This window comes from Pagrus major, chromosome 3 (assembly GCF_040436345.1).
Source record: "Pagrus major chromosome 3, Pma_NU_1.0".
Lineage (NCBI taxonomy): Eukaryota > Metazoa > Chordata > Actinopteri > Spariformes > Sparidae > Pagrus > Pagrus major.
The window spans coordinates 14,610,263-14,632,236 of NC_133217.1; the positions used below are offsets into that span (position 1 = coordinate 14,610,263).

The window sequence follows — 21,974 nt, forward strand, 5'->3', positions numbered from 1 at the left end:
TTATAGTTACATCATATTGAGATGATGCCCATTAACTCAAACTACAGCAACTGCACCAATTGAGCTGCAGCACCTAGAATGAAACAGTGTCATTGTGTGTGTTTACAGCTACTCTCATTGAAAACATAAAGGTTTAATCTACGTTGCGGCCATCATGAACTTCATGTATATCAGACCTAACATCGTGGATGGAGCTCTGCAGCTCTACAGACACAGAACATCAGTGTTTGAATGTAATAAATGACAAGTTTATTGTTGCACAAAATGTACAAAATAACAAGCAAATGGACAGCCCCGACCCCCCCCTTAGCGTCCCTCCCCTCCCTCTGGTTCATTCGCCATAATGAAGCTGAATTTCTGAAACCTATGACTACGGCAAGTCCGATGGTCCAAGCCAAACGCATGGTAATTCTGAGAGACAACACATACCCAATTTCAGCGTCACTGAACAATTAAAAATGAATAAAAACACCTTATTTACACATTTCTGTCAGAACTTTTACAACATGCCATCTATATATTTATACAGAATATGCTTGTGCACATACCCCTGTATAGAAAATATATTATAAGATCAAATTAAATTAGACTAAGGGCTATAGACATCCAAAGTACAGCACTTCTTTTTAAATCTCCTTTTTGAATCTTTTTTTATATTTATTTCCCACAATGACTTAGATCTTCCACAACCTCGTACTAAAAGAAAGAACTCTAGTTGTATGCAGATATCGATGTGTTTTTCCTCGAGGACCCAAGCTGACCGTGTAGGTGCCTGCTGAGAAAAGCCTCACGTATTTACACTGGAACACTCGGATGCTCTCCCTTAAAATCCTTGCGAGTAAATATGACCACTTTCTGACTTGTGTGTGTCTCTTCTGATCCTCACATGTACTTAAATGATGATCAGTGATGTTTCACAAGACTACAAGCGTACTTCGAGCCTGGCTTGATGATGTAGTAAAAGCAAAAAACCAATCAGCTTTGGCACTGGGTGAAGAAGTAAGTGTGCTGTGGTTTCCTAGAATGCCTTTCTTGGATCTTACAGGTCGTTCATTCCTGTTTGTGCACTGATGTGAAATCCCCTGAATGTGAGACTTATTAGTGCAAAGAAAGCAATGAAGGAACCCTTTTTGTAATCATTTCTAACAAGCTAGTACTGTGATATCTAAACCACATTAGCACCATGAAGAAAGAGAGAGAGAGTGAACGATATTGTTCAAGTAAAGCCAGACACTCGCGAGATGTTTTGTGCCGGAACAAATACAGCGTAAGGGCACATGGCGTGGATGGAGTTTTTTTGTGCCAAGGAAAAACCACATGTCCAGTGGATGTATGGATGGGAATAGGCATGAGGGTGATGGATAACGAAGGAGAAATCAGGGAAACTATGGAGGCGGCTTCCTCACATCTTTGCCTCCTTTCCTTCAGCCGCACCGACGCAGAAAAGAAAGCAGGTAGAAGCAAATCTCCGGAGAGTATCCATCACATTGCTTCATAAATCACCTGCAGGTGGAGGTCGGTGCAGCTGGAGGAGACTTCATCTGCACACCTCGAGAGCTTAGAAACCCCCCCGGTTAATCTGAGTGTGTGAGGGGAGCACAGGGATCAGTTTGGGATCAGATTTCAGGGGAAAGGAGATGGCGTTGTTTTCAAAGTGTGTGCAAAAATACTTGTCAGACTACTGCTGGAACATGAACCCTTGTTTTTTTTTTGTTTTTTTTTGTACATTTTCAGTTCTGACCTTAAATTTTGCAATATAGCTTCCTCTTTAATCCTACTTACTTTTCATCTGCTGCTTGTGTTTCACTCGTTTTAATATATATCTATATTTTCTTTTCTGGCTTTTTTTTTCTCTTTTCTTACTTTACAAAATGAGAGACAGAATGATGGACAGCTGACAATATATATAATTATTTTCCTCTTCTTATTATCAGCAGGTTGCTCTTAACCTGGAGATGATTTTTCTTTGTTCGTTGTAAACAAACAGGTTTATCAGCCACTGGCGTTTGTTTCCTCCTCCTCCTTCTTTTTTCTCCTCCTCCTCTCCTCCCTCTCCTCCTCTCTCTCATTGCAGGAGGGCCCTGATTTGTTTGGAGGTGCTGTCATCATTTAGATGCCGTGTCGTATACCTGCAGAAGAAGGTGAAAGAGAGGTATGTTGAAATACTTGTACATCTGTCTTTTCTAGTGAAATACACACGCTGATACACACCTCAGTGCGTTCAGAAGCCCCTCCACACTGTTGGACGGCTGCTCTTTCAGCACCTTGATGCAGCCCTTCATCTGCCCAACACAAAGACAACACAGGGTGTTAGAGAAAGGTCAGCAGCCTCAGATCAACTCATCTCCTGCTGCTGCTGCTGCTGCTGCTGCTGCTGCTGCTGTAGCCTCACACACTGACTCAAAAGCACACATTTATAACAGTAAGTGACCTCATCTACCAGTGTAATGTTGAACATGTGTGATACATGAGTAACAGCACATTTTTTTAAGGTTGGACCTGTGGTTCCTCATCTTCCTGGATTGTTACTGGACGTGAGCTGAGAGTAGGTCAATTAAAGGATTTTTGCTCCTCAAACTGTTTGATTTAAAGGGTTTATCTGCTTGTAAAGGTAAAAAGTATGAAGTATTTTACACGAAAAAGCTACAATTATAGAAAAAAGACAAACATTTCTGCTTAACGTTTATGTTAAGCTTTATATTAATAAGAATTATTGAGTAAATAGATTTAAAAAAGCCACTTATTATCGCCTATATTGTAAAAGACACTCAAATTAATATTACATAAAACATCACATAAAATATATTACAAAAAAACATCAAATAAAATGTTAGCCAAACTCAATAAATGTGTTTGTATTGTTATTATAAACAATTACAAGTAACTTTAGATCGCTATGGTTTTTACTGACATTCCTAAGAGGTCTATAAACTGTTAAAGGTGCAGTATGTAAGAAGTGGCCATCAGGCAATTCATAATCCAAACAAATAGGGGTGCAGCATGTCACCAGAGTAACTGCTAATTGTAGCTGCCGTTAGCTAGTTAGCTCAGTTAGCCGTGCTGCTAGTGGTCCAACTGGGAGCTTGGGGCACAGGGGGGAGTGCTGTTCTTGGTTACACCGCTCGCTCAGGAGCTTTGGTTGGGGCTAACTGGTTTGCATGCTAACTACAGTAAATATCTCTACAACACAATACATACATTTTACTTCATTTTTAAATATTTTAAACTAATATTCTAATGTATTGCACCTTTAAATTGATTTCAAGTGCTTAGAAATGTATTATACCCACTATTATTACCTGCTAACCAACCCTTATTACAAGGACCATAAAATTAAGTGTCACCCAGAATTTTTTTTTTTTCCTCTGTTTCTTGAATCATCTTGTTATCCCTTTGGGGATCTCAACCCACTGGATAAATATAAAGACCTATAGTGAATGTGTTTTTATGCTGATGATAAATAAGCTACAGTTTTAATAGGAATAATAAGTATTTGAAACCTTTACTTTTTTCGCAATCAAAACATATTCTTATCAGGGTAGACAAGCATTTGAAACACTACTTAAAACAGAAGCCCAGCCTATCACAATAAGTTTGGTGGGTTAGCCGCTCCTGAAGGCCGACCTGGGCAGCGTTTTCCGCAGGTTTTATTGACAGTAAAAAAGAATCACCCCACAACACCCTAGTACGATGCTCGATTATCAATAAGAAATTAAATCTTGATCTTGATTGCAACTAATTTAAGATTTATCATTAAAAAAAACATGTATTGATCCCTCAGGTATACTATGTTTACTGTGACTAGTCTCCTTTGCATTAGAAGTGGATGACATGACTGGCAAATATCCAGTTCTTTCATGAAAGCCAAGTATAAACCAGATTTAGAACTGAGAGATTATAGGCTTATATTTTGCCTCTCAAGGACTTCCAACAAGGTTTAACACTCAATTTCTACTGTATTTCATTAGGAAAAGTACATCATCAGGTACAAAAGTAAATCTGACAAGGAGCCAATTTGGGCTCAAAATGTGGTACAGTTTTTGATGGATGAATATGAATTTTGAAGGGAATGTTTGTGTGTTTGTGAGGCAGAAATCACGCGCATCTGTTTGTACTCACATCGATTTTGGAGGTCTTGGCAAAAGCCCCGACAGGGTGAACGTGGTCGTAGAGAATAATGACTCCCACCATCACCCTCATGCAGAACAGCATAGTGTCTGTGTTGGTGAACCGACAGCGGTACTCCCTGTGACAGAGACAGAGGAAAAGGGTTTAACCAGAGGTTTTAAATAGTTGAACAATGAGCGGAGGACAAGACGGGACAGAGTCAGGGTGACACAGAATATTACTGCTGTTATTTAAAGCACTCTGTGATTCCCTCGACACGTCGCTGATGACTTTTTATTCACATGAAGACATCCAACACAAAAGACTTAAGCATTTTAAATTTAGCATGAAGGACTCTGAATGATTCACTGTGTCATTCAGTAGATTGAATTAGTGGCTCAAACTTGAGAAGGCCTCTTTTGTATTCACTTTGCAAAGGCTTGTTAATTAAAATCTAAGCTTCTGACCTTTGGAGAAAAGGAGAAGGAGATGGATCGAGGAAGGGATGATAGAGGCAGAGTGTGGAAAGTACTCACGGAGTCTCCAGCATGACACGGCACACACAGGCCATGGTGCTCAGGCAGTCTGTGGTGTCCTCGATGGGCAAGGTCTTATTCTGACAGATGGAGAGGAAAAAGAGAGGAATCAGAAGAGTGAGATGTGAATGTTTGGAAATCAGATAAACACAGGAAATGTTCGTTCCATCCCTCGCTGACAAATGCACCCACGTTTTCCTCAGTACATTATGTCCCGATTGAACAAATGTTCTACCACAAGGTGGAGACACAGTACAACTGCAGAGTTCAGTCCAAGTATGAGGTCAGTATGAAGGCAATCATGACCAGCATGTCCTCTAAATTTTGCATGAGTCCTAAAAGTACTGAGGTGTAAAGTAAAAAAAAACTGCTCCCTCTACATTAAAATACTGTTGTGACAGCAAAGGAAAGGAGAAGGGGAGGTGGTCACGCAACTGTCCAGTAAAGGCGCTTGAGGTGAGGACACAAGCGTACACGGACGTCTATTGACTAAACCTTTAGCCTTATACCAGTACCACTGATAAGGAGTTATATAGGTACATAAAATCTTATTTATATTTAAGTTATTTATTTTATTTTTTGTAAAAATAGTTATACGCTGAACTAGTTGATCAGATCTTGCATTGATTTTCCTCACGTTACAGTACATTCACGACTGTACTCTGATCTCTGTAGGTGTTTAATAACAGACTGTTTGCTCTGGTCTGCATGCGCTCTCTGCTCATTCAGCACAGGACGTCTTGACATTGACCACAGCTGTGTGATGAGTAAACAAGCATGTAGGTAGGCTGATCAGTAGAGTTGTGTACTCATTGGTCGGTCTCTGATTAATGTTTGATTATTTCATAGTGTGTATTCCCTCTGTTACACAGATTTTAGACGATGTATGTAATAAAGAAACTCTTAGTTAGCAGTTAGTTCTGTGCATGATGAGCATATATACAATACAAAGCAGCTGACGTGTGTTTGTTACTAATAGGATTCTTAGAATCGAATGTAAGCACACTGTCAGAAATGATCTTTAGACTAAGTTCAGTTTTATAAATGAGGCTCTAAGCCATCATTAAAGATGGAAGGAACCTTTAACTCTCTCCTGATCATTTTTGGATGCTTTCTAAATGAATTTCATCTGACTGTTGCTTGATGTGTGCCTTAGATGACGATCATTACAACTATGGCAGTTTAATCTGGACTCAAGATCAGTTGAGAACGTTCCCACTCTTTGTGTGAACCAAGTCTTGATACATTAGACTTCCTGTATACGTGGATCTGATTGGGAAAGAACTGTGAATCTACCTCTGAAACAAACTTGGTGGTGGCGTTACTCAGAGTCTTCAGCATTGGTGTTGCTTCAGCGTAGAACAGGGACATCCGATTGGCCATCTCGTTGTTAACCTCGTTCTCCGCTTCCAGCTGTGTGCCAACATGAATCACATCTTTAAAAAACATTAATCATCATCTGCACACAGTCCAATAATCTTGTCATCCGGTAACGATGAAGCCAGTCCTGGCTCTAATTCGTGTGACTAAACGGCAAATGAAATACTGCTTCTCTCTTTGTGTCGTTGGGAGGAGAGGAACACCTCCTCGTTAGACATTAATGATTAAAGAGTGAAAGTGAAACCATGCTGCTTAAGCTGAACATTTGATCGTGTATGCATCATAAACAGCCTGAGCCGGATCACGTCTCCAACGCCTCACCTGCTGGTTGTTCAGCCTGTTCCTGCTTATAGTCCTCCTGTAGTAGCTGAAGTCATTCTGAATGGCTGGATTTGTCATCTGCATGGTGAGAGAAGAGGTGATTTAGCTTTTCAAAAGCCAATAGAAGGAATAAATTGATTTTTCAGGACAGTAAAGGTCAGTCTGAGGGCTGTAATTAGACCAAGAATGACTCCCTTCACCTTTAGTTCATCAAAGCTGAGTGTAAAATGAAGGATCTCAGCAAACTGTTTGGCCAGGGCCTGCTCTCTCTCCAGGTGCTGCATGGGAGCGTACGGCGGGCTGGTCAGCGCCTCCAGCAAGCTGCGCAAGGCATTCTCTGCAAACATACTTAGATGTCAGAAATGTACGTATCGGCACAAGTCTGCATGTCACACTGGTGCTGCTGCTGCTGCTGCTGTACAGGCTTTATATCTCCTCATGTTCAGACCCATGTAAGTCTCTCTAATCTAGTCTGGATCTGAAGTCTCTTTCATGTCACCAGATTTAAACAACAAAATGCAGCAGCAGCAGGATTTAAACTGCTTCAAACATGAAATCACTTCACTCCAGTTATGTCACGTCCTTGTTGGATATCGCCAGATACCTGTTGAGCTTTTAGAAATGGACCCAGTACAGTGGGATGTGGCCTCAGGCAGCATTACAAACAGTTGGACCCCTTCTGGGAGCACAGTTCAGGTCCTAAAACAGGCCCCTTTTGACATGACACAAGCATTTAGGTGAGAGCACTCACAAAGCTGCTAGCATGGCTGTTGACTCTGAGTTAAAATGTTCAACTTGCTGCAAAAACTAGAAGAGAGGAGTGACTTGACTTGTTAAGATGGATGTTTTCACAGTGCAGAATTCACTGACGGGGAAAATAGAGGGAATAGAGTTTTTTTCATTTACTGTCTTATTTTAAAATCTTTATCTCTCACTCTCTCACACATTATTTAGCACAACATGAAGCATCACAGAGATGCAAGCGTGACTGTAGTCTTTTTACGACACACTGGGCTGAGCCTTGAGAGTAATATTGACCTTTTCTAAGGTTCAGCAGGTCAACTGATCCCTTTTTGCCCTCAATGACAACAGGTATTAACTATAAATTTCAAGAGAAGCTAAACAAACATCTACTTTAAGTGGCACTCCATAGAGATCACACAGCTGCCTCATCATCCTTGTTGACATCGTACCAGCAACCAAACATATCCACTGTGTCACATATGCTATTGAACCCAAGCCTCTTCAGTGCTATAACAAATCAGACACCAGAGCTGGACCCCAGAGGCTGTATGTGGTAGCAATGCCTCAGAAGCAAAGTCTCCAGAGGCCCCATCCCTTCCCTCTGCATTAAAAATGTATAAGGGCCGTCTATAAATACAGCACTGAAGTGTTTCATCTAAAGGGCCTGGCCAGAAGCCCCGCTCTCCCTCCTGTTGTTAGCACAGAGCGCATGGTGCCGATCCTAAGCACTGGTTCCTGAGGGTATACACTGACAGATTGGATGGAGAAACACTCCGGCTGTTTGTTTACTGTACACGCGACCTCTTCACCTCTTCTTGCACCCTTTGATCGAGGACATAAATCATAAAAAGGTGGTGCTAGGGGCAGAATCAGGAATGCTTTTCATGTTTTTACTCTCCTAATCATTAAGATTTGATCATTTGTGTTCATAAAGAGAGCAGGAAGGCGATGTCTACAAGATGTCTGTTGTGCTGTATCTTGTGTATACATTAGCGCTGATACATTATCATTAATTATTAGTCAGCCCTCTTTCTCTGGTAAGCTGAGAGCACAGTGTCCACGAGATGGAAGTATTATTGGAAGGCAGAGCAGAGGCGGCAGCCGAACTCTCCTGCTCTGCTCCTACTTCTCTCTCTCTGTTCTGGACAACCATGTACCGCTGTTTCCGTAGCAACGGCTGCCTGGCTGCTGGGTCAGGATGCTGCAGAGATGGCTGAGAGGACATTACAGTGTGTGTGTATGTGTGTGTGTGTACGTGCGTGTGTGTTTCGGAATGCTGCCGACTGAAACTGGATGTAAAATCACGATGGTGGTTACGTGGCAACATGGAGTGGAGCTGTGAAGCAGCGCTGACAGAACAAGATGAGCTTCTCCCCATGTTCATCGCCTTAAAACTAATCTGCTACTTATTTAAAGATCCCCACACACGTATTAAGGCATTCATGACAATTCTCTGATGGCTCTGTCACTAAAAATGAGAAAATTAATATGCAAATATTTTAAGTGCTGGACACAAGATGCCTCATACTAACTGTGAAGTCCACTCTCAGTGTATGTGCACTGGTGGCTTTAGGTTTCCACATCACACGTGTATTTGATGAATATTGGACCAGGATCGCTTCCAAACTATTTATGATGTCACAAATCATCATTCAATGACAGTAGTTTTCTCATACCATCCAGTGCTACAGCACTGTATGCCCCCTCTGTCTGAAACGCTCTGTTTTAGCTCCTGTCTCTTTAAGGCCCCCCCTCGAGAACACCAGTCTCCTCTGATTGGTAAGCTTACTCACGCCTGAGCCAGCACCGCTAACAACAACAGAGCAGCTGTGCTAAATCAATTCTCCCGTGCCAAACTAGTCTCTACGCTTAAATTATGCCAATGTGTGACATGGTGACGTAGTGTGATGTCACAAAGTCACGGAATTAAAGGCGGGACTACTGACGAGGCGTTTGAGTAGCAGTGTTTTCTGTGGGAGAGAGGAGCTTCTGTTGGTGTGGACTTAGACCTGTTTAACTTTCAAGATCTTTTACATGCACATGAAGCTATATAACACACTCACGAAGGAAAAAAACAAAAAAGCACAATAGTTCTCCCTGAAAAAAAACAAACACTTTCAACTATGATTGTGAAAACAGCCGTCCTCTCACATACATCATTCTAATGATATTCTAATGAAATTTCTTTTTTTACTCTATTTGTCAGAGGCACAATGTATGCATAATGTACAACAGTTGCTGCCTGTCACATCCAATACATGTCATATGTCTCATGTGAATAGCTGTCGAAAAGACGAAACTACAGCTACAGTTATCGTGCAGTAGGAGTCTGTGAGACCAGTGTTGAACATGTCAGCGGTCTTCCTTCACTTCTGTGTTCTACAAAGATGTTACAGCTTTGTCAAAAAGGCTCATTTTAGCCTCACAGAAGACACATGAAGATGAGAGATGCTCCTCTGTCTGTGTGCAGTCTTTACCTTATCTTCTACTGCTGTTAGTGCTTCCTCCCTTCCTCTAACTCTATAAAACACTTTCACCAACTGAGGTGATGTAATGTTCCTATTGGCAACTGAAAACTGACTGACTAAAAGCTAAAACTGTTTCTAAATTCAGATTTAGGTTATAGCTGCTCGCAGCTATAATTCCAGTTCCTATTGGACTTCCAATATGGCCACCAGAGAGTGTGTTACATCACCTGAAACTACTCTATAGACTGCATGCAATAGCCGTGCTCACCCAGTCGGAGGGAAAACTCGTAGAAGCGCTTCAGTTTGGCCACCAGGGGGCAGACTGCGTTCCAGGCCTTCTCCTGAAGAGCGAGGTCGCCTGGGTTCTGGATGGCCTGTGGGCAAGGAACAGATGTTACTCTCCAAAAAGGATTTTCAAAAGCTCCCCATCGTCTCCGTCCTCTCCTCCTTTAAGCGATGTTTCACTTCAGTAACATTTTCACTTTCAACTTCAAGTTACACACCATAGTGATTTCAGTTCAGCAAAGACAGAGGTATCAGAGACATGACACATAATAGCCACTTAATACTTAAGTGTATTATTCGGCTATTGTAAAATATGATTAGACATAGTTAACCAAACTATCCAACAGGCACACACCACAAAGTAGAGACATACTTCCTTAAAGAATGAGGCTGCTCTTATCAACAGAATCAACTATGCAGTAATTCATCCCTCCATTCTTCACAACTTTCAGTGTCACTCAGTCCCAAGTCCATCTGTTTCTACTTAAGATGTGAGTTTTAAAAGATGGGGCACAAATGTATAGTTTCATTCTCATTTCATCATTATTATTATCAGTTACAATGATCCAAACTGGAAAGAAAACAGAAGGGACTTTTTTAACACTAATTTCACAAAATATCATGGACTTACACTAATCCTGAACAAGTCACTGCAGTCATAAGCAAATGTAAATGTGATAACTGTCGATTTTCATACCACAGCAAACTGGTATATCTATGCAACCCTAGTAAATGGTGCATTAGTTGGGGACTATTTTCAGCCAGGGACTGATACACGTTTGCTAGTAGTGAGTATTTACAGCAGCAGGAGAGTCTTTGTAGGATTGACTCAAGATAAACTACAGTGCCAGTGTTAACTGTAATGATAGGACGTCACCCGATGCAATGCTGGGACACATTTACATGTTTTTACAGTGAACAACAACGGAGGTCCATGGCACGAAGGAATAATCTACTGTATGTTAGGCTTTGGCTGCATAGGTAATACTTGTTAGTGGGATATACAGTATTCATTGTTGGTTTTTGGTCTTTTCATGGGATTTATTAAAATAACAAAAACATAGAATGTTGCCAGTCATTTCATGCTCCACTGACAATGACTTCATTTTTAAAGGATGGATCCATGTATGACACATTCAGATTTTTCCCCCCCTGGTGGGATGACTTAAAGTGGAAACAAAGAGGTTTTATTGTGGCAAAGACAAAATGATTGCTTTGCTGTTTTACTCAGAGTCGCAGCTAAAACACTGGACAAAATGTGAGTTTATTTATTCATTTAGGCTGTGATGAAGATGTGAAAGCAGATCGAAACGGTGCCAGGCTGCCAGCCTGACTGGATCGCCAGTCAGCCTTCATTTTCCCCCTGGAGATTTTGTGCCCATTGGCAGACAAAATAGCACAGTGGAAGCAATGTCTAAACGCTGATGATGATATTATTCTGCAGCTATTAAATTATGCAATCGACATATACTTTATAATGAAACGTTAAAGCAAAAAACTTGTCTATCGTCAGTTTAAGCATAAAATATTCCTAAATGTCAGTAATGGGCTCACTGCACTCCAGATTCAACAAATATTAAAAGCTTCACGACATGTATTTTATAAAAATAGAGAAATAGAAATGCTTCTAAGTCCTCAAGGTTACGAGGCAGGGAGAGGAAACGAATCAGCACCTCTTGTTAACAAGCAGAATAATGCCAACAGCTGAGCAATCAGCAGCGATCGTTCATGCTGCAGAGGGGACTGGTTTGCAGTGATGTCTCGAGACCAGCATGCCAGCTTTCTAACGGAGGATGTTTATGCCTCTACCATAACATCCCCACCGAAAACAACATATTGCACTAAATGTTTGTTTGAAAAAAACACTTTCACACATTTCTGTCTCTGCCTATATTCACTGCAAGGTTCACTGCATTACATGTCAGATTTCCACCCTGTCAGGCCATGTGAATCACACATGAGCGATATTTTTTCCCTCCACACTGCAGCGTGGACTCGACAGTTTATCGACGTTCAGCCCTTTATCGACTGCTTCGTGCTCACTTCTCGTATCTCCTGGCCCGCGCCATTATAGGACTGCAGTTCAGCGAGGATCCCATGAGCCTCCTCCAGCACAGCGCTGACCTGGTTCCACACGGCTGTCTCTGCCTCCGTGGGCTGGGCATCTGGGAGGAGAGGAAGGAAAGTAAAGTGGGAGAGAGACGGAGAAAGAGAGAGTGGGAAGTGAAAGTATTGAGGGGAGGGTGAAGAAAATTGAGGGGAAAAGAAGAGAAGATTTAAGGAGAGAAGGAGGTTAGTGATAAAGAAAGAGCTGAAAAGATGAAGGCCAGATAACAGCCTGAGATAACCAATTACTCTCTACACGACTGCAATAAAAGTTAGAAGTCTTAGTGGGCCTTGCAGCCGTGCTCATCTAAGGTCTGGCCGGTAAATGTATGATCCAATTTACCCACCATAGAGTTATAACAAGAGACCTGTGAGCCACGCTCTGTCACACAGCGAGGTTTGATTACAGTCTGTGGTCAGCCAATGAGGACCAGACGATGACAAGACAGTTTCACTTCAGGGAACTGTTTGGATGAAGATGTCACAACTGATAGTTAAACATTCTGATGGTTTTCAGCTGGAATGCACCACTTGGACGAAGTGTCTGACTCCTGAACTCTAATAGCCTCGACTGGGATTTATACGGGCCTTTACAGGTGTAATTGTCCCATCAGATTGATGTAATAGTCCAATCCATCTTTTTCTCACTTTCTGTTTTTTCCCCCTCCACGTCTATGAATGGGTAGAGGGACTTTTGTTGCCCTCGAGGTTTAATTGTAAGAAATGTTAAAACAAACAAGCAGCAGGGAGGACAACCTCTGGGCATGCACGGCGAGCAGCACACATACTGTAAACTCAGTGTTTTTTGCCGCAGGGCTCCTCCCAGTCACAGATCTGCTTTGTTTGCCCATGTGGCGTGCTGCATGCATACAGGAGGGATTAAGCGTTTGAGCGACACAATTTAGGATGCGTTCTCTTGAGTCGTCATTGTGTTTGGTTTTCTTTTCGTCAAGTTATCCGTCTCGATGTGTGACTCAGGTATAAAGTGAGAGAGAGTGGGAGTGTACCCAGGCAGGCAGCTCTCTACATGCGGCAGCACCGCTGATTATTTTTGCACCCTGAGGCATTGCCTCCCTGCAGAGAAATAGTAATCATGGAATATCTGCTATCCTCCGCGCACACTGCCTGCCATAATAAGCACAGCAAGAACTGTTATTTTAGCGATGACTTTTTCACTAATGTGCTCCTGCAATTCTCTGGTAAACAACAACATATTTTGTTTACAAGGTACAGGAATAATTGAATGAGCTTTTGGTAAGAGCTTTTATGTGGTTTTGGAGAAGAAATTGAAACTCAGAGTTTTGATATTTGCACTATTAATAAGGTAATAGTACAAATACTTATTGTTTCCATAACTGAATAAACAAGCTGTTCTCAGAGGAAAGTAAGGTCCCAGAACACTGTTTGAAGATGAAAAGGCGGCAGGGTCCGCCACATATAAACAAAGTAAAACAGTCTGAAACTGTGTTGTCCTTGAAGGTCAGTTTGTTTATTCAGTCATGAAAATGAAGAGAGTTTGTTTATGTACTTTGTTTAGGCATAAAAAAGATCAGTCAATGAAGATCTTTCTCTTCTGAAACTGCACCGTTAAAGGAATAGTTCACTTACTTGCTGAGCTAGATTAAAAGATCGATACAACACTTATACTTGTATGCTAAATATTAAGCTGGAGTGAAGAGGTGGTTAACTTAGCTTAGCATTAAGACTTCAAGCAGGGGCTTGGCTTTTTGCAAATATTTTTGAACTGAAAGGTTTTTAATGCGTTGGACCATAGATGGAAAGAGTTGTCTGCCGCAAGAGCCTTCATCACTGTGAACATATAATCTTAAATATTCTAATAATACGCATTCAAAACACTGTGTTTTTGAAGTTTTTAGATTGTTTTTAAGTTTTTTTAAAAGGAAAGTAGCTATTCTAGTAAGTAGCTACCTTCATCGTAATATTGGACATGGTGACCAATAGATAAATCCAAGCGTCATGTCTTCATGTGTGAGAAGAAAACTTTTAATGGAAAAAGTATCCACATTTTTCTATTTTGTCATCGGATTTGCTCCTGATCCTTCAAAAGTTTTAAACAAGCTATAATTATTAGCATTCAGCTATCAATAGCTTGACGAGAGCTAAGTATAGAGTTTAAGCCAAACTTTGAGCTGTGTGACAGAGGTGACTGTGTCTCTGGGTTGAGGAAGAGAGCTCACAGATGGCACAGGGGAGGAGGTGGAGGAGGAGGAAGAGGAGGAAGAGGAGGGGGTCGACGTGTCTAAAAGCTGCGATGCCTGAGTCTGACTCATTCCACTTGCTTTTGAAGTTAGGTGAATCACAGGCATAAAAAATGAAGGGTAAATTCAGCCTGTTTGACAGCTGACGTCTCTTGCCAGCAGTGAGCTCTCCCACCCCCACTGTAACATACAGTCAGTAAAAGAGGAGGAGGAGGAGGAGGAGGAGGAAGCCAGCTGTTAGAGGGGGAAAAGTGGTTGAGGAGGGGCAGAATATGTTGGGATACACTGCAGAACATCTCCATCTGAACAAATCATTTAGTGAAAAATCTTCTGTACATTTTTTATTATGTTTTTAATTAAAAATAGCCTATTGTGAAAGACGGAAGAACATTTTTTAGCTAGCAGCATGGCTTTGTGTTGAGTGCTAATTAGCAAGCATGCTAACGAGCTAAACTAAGATGCTGAACATGGTAAACAATTGCAGCTAAACATCAGCATGTTAGCGTTGTCGCTGTGCACACGTTACCTTGCTGATGTTGCTGCATTTAGCTCAACAAATCCAGCCTCACAGAGCTGCTAACGTGGCCGTTTCTGACGAAATGTTTTATTTGTCGGCAAAACTACAGAAGATGTTAACACTGAGCTGAACACAGCTGAATGACTTGTTGAGATGGACATCTTCTCACTGCAAAGTTTAGAATCCACTGACTGGGAAAAGAGAAAAGAGGGGGTTGGAGGTGGTTTCATTTACCAGCCTCCTTCACAATCTTTCTTTCTTTCGGTTTTTCTCACTCTTACACACACATTATTTAGCGTACACTCACCCACACACGGATAGGTCAGACACACAATAGGTCACACAATAGGGGATGAGGAGATGAGGAGATGAGGAGGTGGAGGATGACGATAGACTTGTGTTAGCCATCATCATCTCCGAGCAACAGAAACCCACACAGGACTGGCATTCAGTTTATTTCTCCTCAGTTTTTTGCAGCTTATGAGCCGAGATCAAAGCATTATTGTTGTCATTTTGTTGCGGCGTCACCGTGCCATTGTGCATCTGTCTGCGTCTAATAAGATGTGGCGCGTGTGAATAAGACCCTTCAGAAAAGAAGCCAAATGACTTTCAAATGCCAGTCCCTGGAGCAGAAATCAAAAGACAAAGAGGAGGGTGAGGAGGAGAAGAGCTGAGGAGGGAGAAAGGGGTAAATAAGGACGTAAAGATGACACAATGGTCAGCTAAGATCGATGGAATGAGGAAAACAAAGCAAAGGCAACAAAGAGAAAGGGATAACTCAAAAAAATAAGAAGCGGATGGTCTCACGTTCAAAGTCAAGGAAAACTATTGGGCCATGCTCAAGTTCGGCGCAAGCCAGCACTTTCAGGAGGTTTCCCATGAGCCCCCTGGAACAGAGAGAGGGGAGAAGTCTGTGGGTGATGAGGGGATGGGTGTCGGGGTTGTGCGCGTGTTCGTGCGTGTATGTGTGTGTGAGTTTTTATGTGTGTGTGTGGTGTGTGAGAGGTGACGGTGTCAGGGTGGGGGACTGGATGAGAGGGGGTTGTTGGAATGGCATGGTGGAAGTATATCCTGGGTGAAGCATGGCAACATGGACACAGAGCGTCTTTAATCCCACTCCTATAGTATTATTACTCATAGTTTGCTTTGTTTAGGAAAAATGAAAAGTCAGATGTTACAGAGAATGTGTATGAATGCCGGTTATAATGTATAAAGGTCAGAATATACTGTATATATACTGTAAATCAGCTGTGGAGAGTTTCTGAGCACATTACTGTACAGTATAAAAGATAACAACCTAAGTGAACTCTTCCCTGTAAATGTATCTGATTGTAATTCTCTGCCTGATTACCTACGCACCGTTTTATTTGTACCTACGCACTGTATATTCATAAAATCATTGGTCAGAAGGGCATCAGAAAGCACTGAGAGTGGGACTAGAGAGCGTCTGATAATGACAAACCACACCCACAACACCACTCCATCACACCATCAACAACTCAGCAGCTCGCATCCAAATATACCTCCCCTGACCCCACCCAGCGACCTCCCACTGAACACCTCCGCTGCACACATGTGCTCTCACATTTCAAGCACACAGACACGCGCACACACCCCGGCGCTCACTTACTTTCAAAGTCCAGGAAAAAATGTGGACAGTTCTCTAAATCCTTGCCAAGGACCTTAATGAGGTTCCCCATGGCTGGCGACCTGGACGGGAGGAAACAACAAAATGCATACAGTACACAGAACCTGGCAACCTGCATGAAAACACACAACATGCACATGGAGAACACAGCAGGTTGTGACTGCCTTATTTCTTTTACCCATCTGCACTTTTCTAATCATCCCTTCTTCCTCTCATCCTCCTCCATCCTTCTGTCTCAGCAATATGTCCAGAGTGAAGTCAGACTCCAGTTTAAATGACACTGATCACAGTTTGCATCCCATACACAGCGTACGCTGTATTCGATTAGAGGGAGGCCTAAATCCAACAGTGAATCATTTAGCTCACTCATTGGGAGTCACTAGAGCTGAGCAGTGGTTTTAATCCATTTACATTACTATAGTAACCTAATAACAGCCTGCTATGTGCGGACTCCTAATGCTTTTCATGTACAGCAGTCTATGGATACTTTATGACAAGCTCTTTATGCTTCAAAGCTAAAGGCCAGATGCCAGCGCTTTATGAAACCAATGATGCAAGCTTTATCAGATTATACTGCAGGTCAGACGTGCAGGATATATAGTCTCTACATGCTCGTATGGTCGGATACAGCACCAGACTAAACAACATATGTCAGGCGTCGCTAGTTTCAACCTCTTCAATCCCACTCAGGCCAGTAAGCTCAAGCCGTGGTGCCAAATAGTGTTTGAAATAGGGATGGGCCATACCACAACATAAGTACTACCAAGGTCAGAAACGTGTGTATGTTATGTTCCATCATGTTTCTACAATTACTTATAATTACTATAATATTAATATGTAAGAATTTTGGTTGAAAACATTCCAAATTTAATTAAAATGATCACCAGAATGTGAAGGAATAACAGTTTCTACATTATGACATCTATGTAATGTGCCGCAAAGCATGTTTAGCATGCTAACCAGTTAGCCTTGTCTCGTTCCAAAGCTCCTGTGCCAGCGGTGGAAACAGCGACAGCTCCCTGGTGCTCCAAGCTCCCCGTCCGCACTGCTAACTGCACAGCTAACTGAGCTAAAAAGCAAACGCCAGCTACAGTTGGCAGCAGTTAGGGATTACTGGCAGGATTTTCTGCCCCCTTATTGTTTTATGTATGAATTCAACAAGTGGCCAATCACAAGAATATTAAAGGTCCCATATTGTATAAAGTGAGATTTCCTGTCTCGAGCAGGTGTAGGTGTTTTATAAACACTGTGTGTATCAGGAGCCGTCAGGACTCTTGTGAGGTTGTGATGTCACAACTATACAGTCATCGCATTTAGCCACACCCCCAGCATGGACATGCTTACAAGAAGAATTGGCAGAGCTAAGGTGGGAGTGTGGTAGGTGGTGATTGCTCAGGCCTGTGAGAGCTGACCAATCAGAGCAGACTGGGCGTTTCTTAAAGAGACAGGCACTAAAACGGAGTGTTCAGACAAAGGCTGAGTAGAGGTGCTGCAGCAATGGACAGTAAGGGAAAAATAATGTGTTTTTTGAAGATTAAAGAATGTAAACTTTTTCTAGTAAATGCTCAAAATAAAAGTATAAACCTGAAAATGAGAATAACATGAGACCTTTAAAAAACAGCCCAGATTATGATGTAAAATGAGACAGATCTGTTTTTTAGTATCTATACTCAAAACAGGACTTAGTTTCGTATCAGTATTAGTAATACTTAAGGTATTGTACCACCCACCCCTTGTTCAAACCCACAGACATTTTTTAAATAATGGAGAACCTGAAGTTACCAAGGATACCAAAGTCATATTTGATTAAATAGTGCGAGTCCCACATTTCAATATTTCTTTCATTGGAACATCATTAAGCTTCAATAGAGCACTGGAAGAAACTGATATAGCACATGATATTGTCAGACAGTTAGTATTAAAGCTAATTAAACAGGAAATATAAGGAACATGCATGTTAAGGGATCAGAGAGGGAGAGGACTGAGGGGCCACATGTGGACTTGTGTGAATGTTGCATAAAAAACACCCAATAAACACAACGACCGAGTGAAATCCAATATTCACAAACGAGTCTCAGCTGTGCGAGTTTGAAAGCCTCTTCTCGATCATAGAGAGACGACGGCAGCAGAGCTAGCTGCCAAGTTTCACTTCCTCTGCATACCCTCCGTGTTCATGTGCTATGTTAGCACACAGCGGAGGCCGATCAGTTTCCCCCCCTGCATGACTGATTTATGGCCAGCATTAGCATGTTTATGAGATGCCACCGTCCTGGAGAAAAAAAAGCCTGGTCTGTTTCGCTGTTACTCAGCAAGAACGGGTGTTGCAATGCAGCACTGAGGTGCAGCTAGACAGGAGATGGAGTTACACTTTACAGTCGCTGAAACAGCTTGCTGATATTCTCCTCTTTCAGATGAGTACTGTATTATATGTTTGCTCTATCTATAAAATCTATTGGGAGGCAGAAAAGGGGAGCTGTATGCTGAGTCACTGCGAGCATCAGTCCGAACGTGTAAAACGCACCCCGTCCCCTTCTGACTTTTAGACCACCTGCTCCAAGATAGCAGTACGCTATGAATAAATGAATAACAGATTCATAGCTTCAGCCTGACAAGGTGATTGCAAAGGCGAAGTCAAGCTGAGATTCAGATTGGAGCCTCACATAAAGCCATGAGAGCCTTTCTGACACGTGAAAAGGTGAGTGTGTGTTCCAGGTAGCCGCACGCCGGCCTCACCTACACACGCGCGTTACCACACATACACCGAGTCTGGAGCAGCATGTGGTCCATCCTGAGAGCTGAGCTCGGCTGATGGTTGCCAGGATACTGTTGGCCTGGTGATATCGTCTGCTCGTCTCAGCAGAAGATGTGGGGAGGAAAAAAAAGCAGCCAGTTTGCTCACACACCGGGTCAGATGCTTACAACAGTGATCTGATGCACCAGTCATTACTACCTGAACAGCAATCAGTCTCTGTATTAATTGCAGAACATCTATGGTAAACATAAATTTAAAAAACAAGGGGAAATCAAGAGTCTCAGCTTCTCACCCCATTCTCTTCTTACCCTCTTTTCCCAGTAATTCGCCTCTTCCTTTATCTTTATCCCTCAGATTCTTCTCCCCCGTCCTGTCTTTGTCTTCCCTGCTTTGTGAAACCGTCGCTGTGAATAAATCCCAGGTTAGCGCCGCTCGGAGCGATGACTGCAGTCCCACGGCGGCACTGGTTGCCACTCTGCTTTTCTTAGAGACTGATGTAAACTTCTGCTCTCGCCCTTTCTCCCTCTGCCTCTCTCTGTGTATCTCTGTCCACTTCACACTTCTCTTTTTCAGCCATCTATTTAAAGCCCTGTGGTTTTCTCTATTTGGGCTGCGCGCTTGATGCTGCTCTTTGTGTTGTTTTTTTTGTTTCGAGCTGTTTGCAGAACAGGATACTCCTCTGCCGGGTGCGCTTGTTGGTATAAAGAGCATAAGATATGTTCACGTTATTTACATTTCTGTCTTTTTCCTCTGGCTGTGTCGTCCTGATGTGTGTGTGTGTTCATATTTTTTCAATTCGTACGCAAACGGAGAAAACTCCTTCTCTCTTTTCGGTTCTGACGTCAGAATGGGTTCCTCAAAAATATCCCCTCCAGCTCTCCTCTCTGCCTCACTTCTCTATTTCACCACTCAGCAGCACTCTCCCGGCTCCTCCGGCCTTGTCTTGTCACAGCACATCTCTGTCAGGGCGCCATTCGGTCTCACTGGTGGCCCTTAGGTGCAAACGAATCAAGTGGCAGAATGGGAATGGCGATCGGGCTGCGCAAACACACGTTTCCTTTTCAACTGGGAGCCACTGGAAGTATCACAGCCCGTGCTGTTATTTGCACATTAAGACATGGCATTCTGTGAATTAGGAAGTGTGTTTGGTGGCCAACGGTTTCAGTTTCTCTTACACGCAAACACGCACAATGTTTGCAGTCAGCCAGCGTGAAAGTAGAGCAAAGTACTCCTCTTATGCAACTGCACAGCACACACAGCTCTCATCTGTAGTCCGGCAGGAGAAACCAAACCGAGGGGCTCCTCGAGCCTTAATAAAGACACGGCTCGGCTCCCACATGGCGTCTGAAAAGCAAACCTGGTCCAGACTGGAAGCCAAGCAGCAGAGCGAGGCCTCCCGGCTTCCTTTCAGCTCTCACTGAAAGATTCCTCCTGTTACCGACCAGGAGTTTCATCAGTGTGGATTTAGTGAGCACAGAAGCAGTGCTGCTCGTCTCTGCCAAGTCTAACCTCTATTAACTCACCAATAATACCATCTGAACTCCCTTTCTCCATCTGTGTCTCTTTCTCTCCAACCACAATGATCTCTCTTTCTGTCGCACACTGGCTGACTGGGTATTCAGTGGCCTGTGAATCAAACCCATTCAGCAGCTGTACTGTATACAACGGATGCGGCCACTATACTCTCCTCTCTACCCATCACTGTTTCCTTACTCCTTAATCGTCCATCCGGCTCCTCCCTCTCTCTGACTCGCCCATATAGTGTTTCTATGCTGTGTCCTTTTTTTTTTCTTCCACTCCTCATTTTTCATTCCTACCTTCGCTTGTGTTTATCCCTCTGGAACACTTCACTGCATCAACCAGGGCTTGTCAGCTCCACACAGTGGTTACAGCATCAGCACCCACCACCTGACAAAGAGACAGACAGATAGACAGAGAGGAAGAGAAATTAACATAAACTTCAACATCTCATGCGGCACAGTGTCTGGAAAGACAGGAATGTAGAAGTCTTGAAGCACTGAGTCAACAAGGGGAAAGAACATCACGGTCAAAGAAAGAGCCATAGAGGGCAAATAAACATAAGGCTATGATAATTATGCAGGCCTAATTAGGCTGATGTGCTAGTTTGCCTTCATTAGCTTTTTAGATGATGATATTTTATATAATATTATTACCTAACTAGCTTTGCAGTGAAACTTCATATATCCAGATTTAACCTGCTACTCCATCTAACAATGTTAACAGTCTAGTGTTTTCTCCCATTTGAGGACAACAGGAAGAAGCTGTGATCACAACTCTAACATAGTGAACATGTTAGCATAGGCCTACATTCACCTGATTAGGCTACATATCTAGCAGAGCTAAGGGGCAACGTTAGCATTCATCTGAAGTCGTGTTTATGTCGACCTAATGAATGTAATACCAACATTCACTCTCCTTTTAGCTCTGTTTAAACTCAGCTATCTCCTGAGATTGATATCCGGCTCTTTAGCTGCTAAATGCTGCATTATGCTAGTCGTTAATGTTGTCTGCCTTCCTTTTGGTGTTGGGCAGGCGGTGTGGTCATTAAGAGCTTTCTTACTGACATCGACTGCCTGGCTGTAAACTTCACTGAAAGAGTGTTTAGGGTAGTAAACATAATAGTAAAACAGGCTCAACATGTTAGCATACATTCACTGAATTAGGCTACACATCTAGCAGATATAGGCTACGAAGCAACGTTAGCATTAATCTGAAGTAGTGTTTGTCAACCCAATAATATTGTAGTCTATATTGTAGTCTCTGTTATGTCCTGAGATTAATATCTGCTCTTTAGTTGCTAAATGCATCATAATGTTAGCTAGCTAGCCGTTAACCTTGTCTGCCTGCCATTTGGTGTTGCACAGTCGATG

General features: G+C 42.5%; 1 protein-coding gene across 1 annotated transcript; it reads right to left on the reverse strand.

Annotated features, from left to right (window-relative positions):
- Positions 1–1,795: 1,795 nt before the first annotated feature.
- fam49al (family with sequence similarity 49 member A, like) lies at positions 1,796–19,576 on the reverse strand. Its single transcript, XM_073463100.1, has 11 exons — positions 19,392–19,576; positions 15,491–15,570; positions 11,885–12,006; positions 9,825–9,930; positions 6,545–6,681; positions 6,345–6,422; positions 5,940–6,056; positions 4,644–4,723; positions 4,120–4,246; positions 2,212–2,282; positions 1,796–2,129 (listed from the first exon to the last, which is right to left on the reverse strand). The coding sequence occupies exons 2-11, from the start codon at positions 15,561–15,563 to the stop codon at positions 2,066–2,068; spliced, it is 975 nt and encodes a 324-aa protein (XP_073319201.1). The 5' UTR covers positions 15,564–15,570; positions 19,392–19,576; the 3' UTR covers positions 1,796–2,065.
- Positions 19,577–21,974: the final 2,398 nt, after the last annotated feature.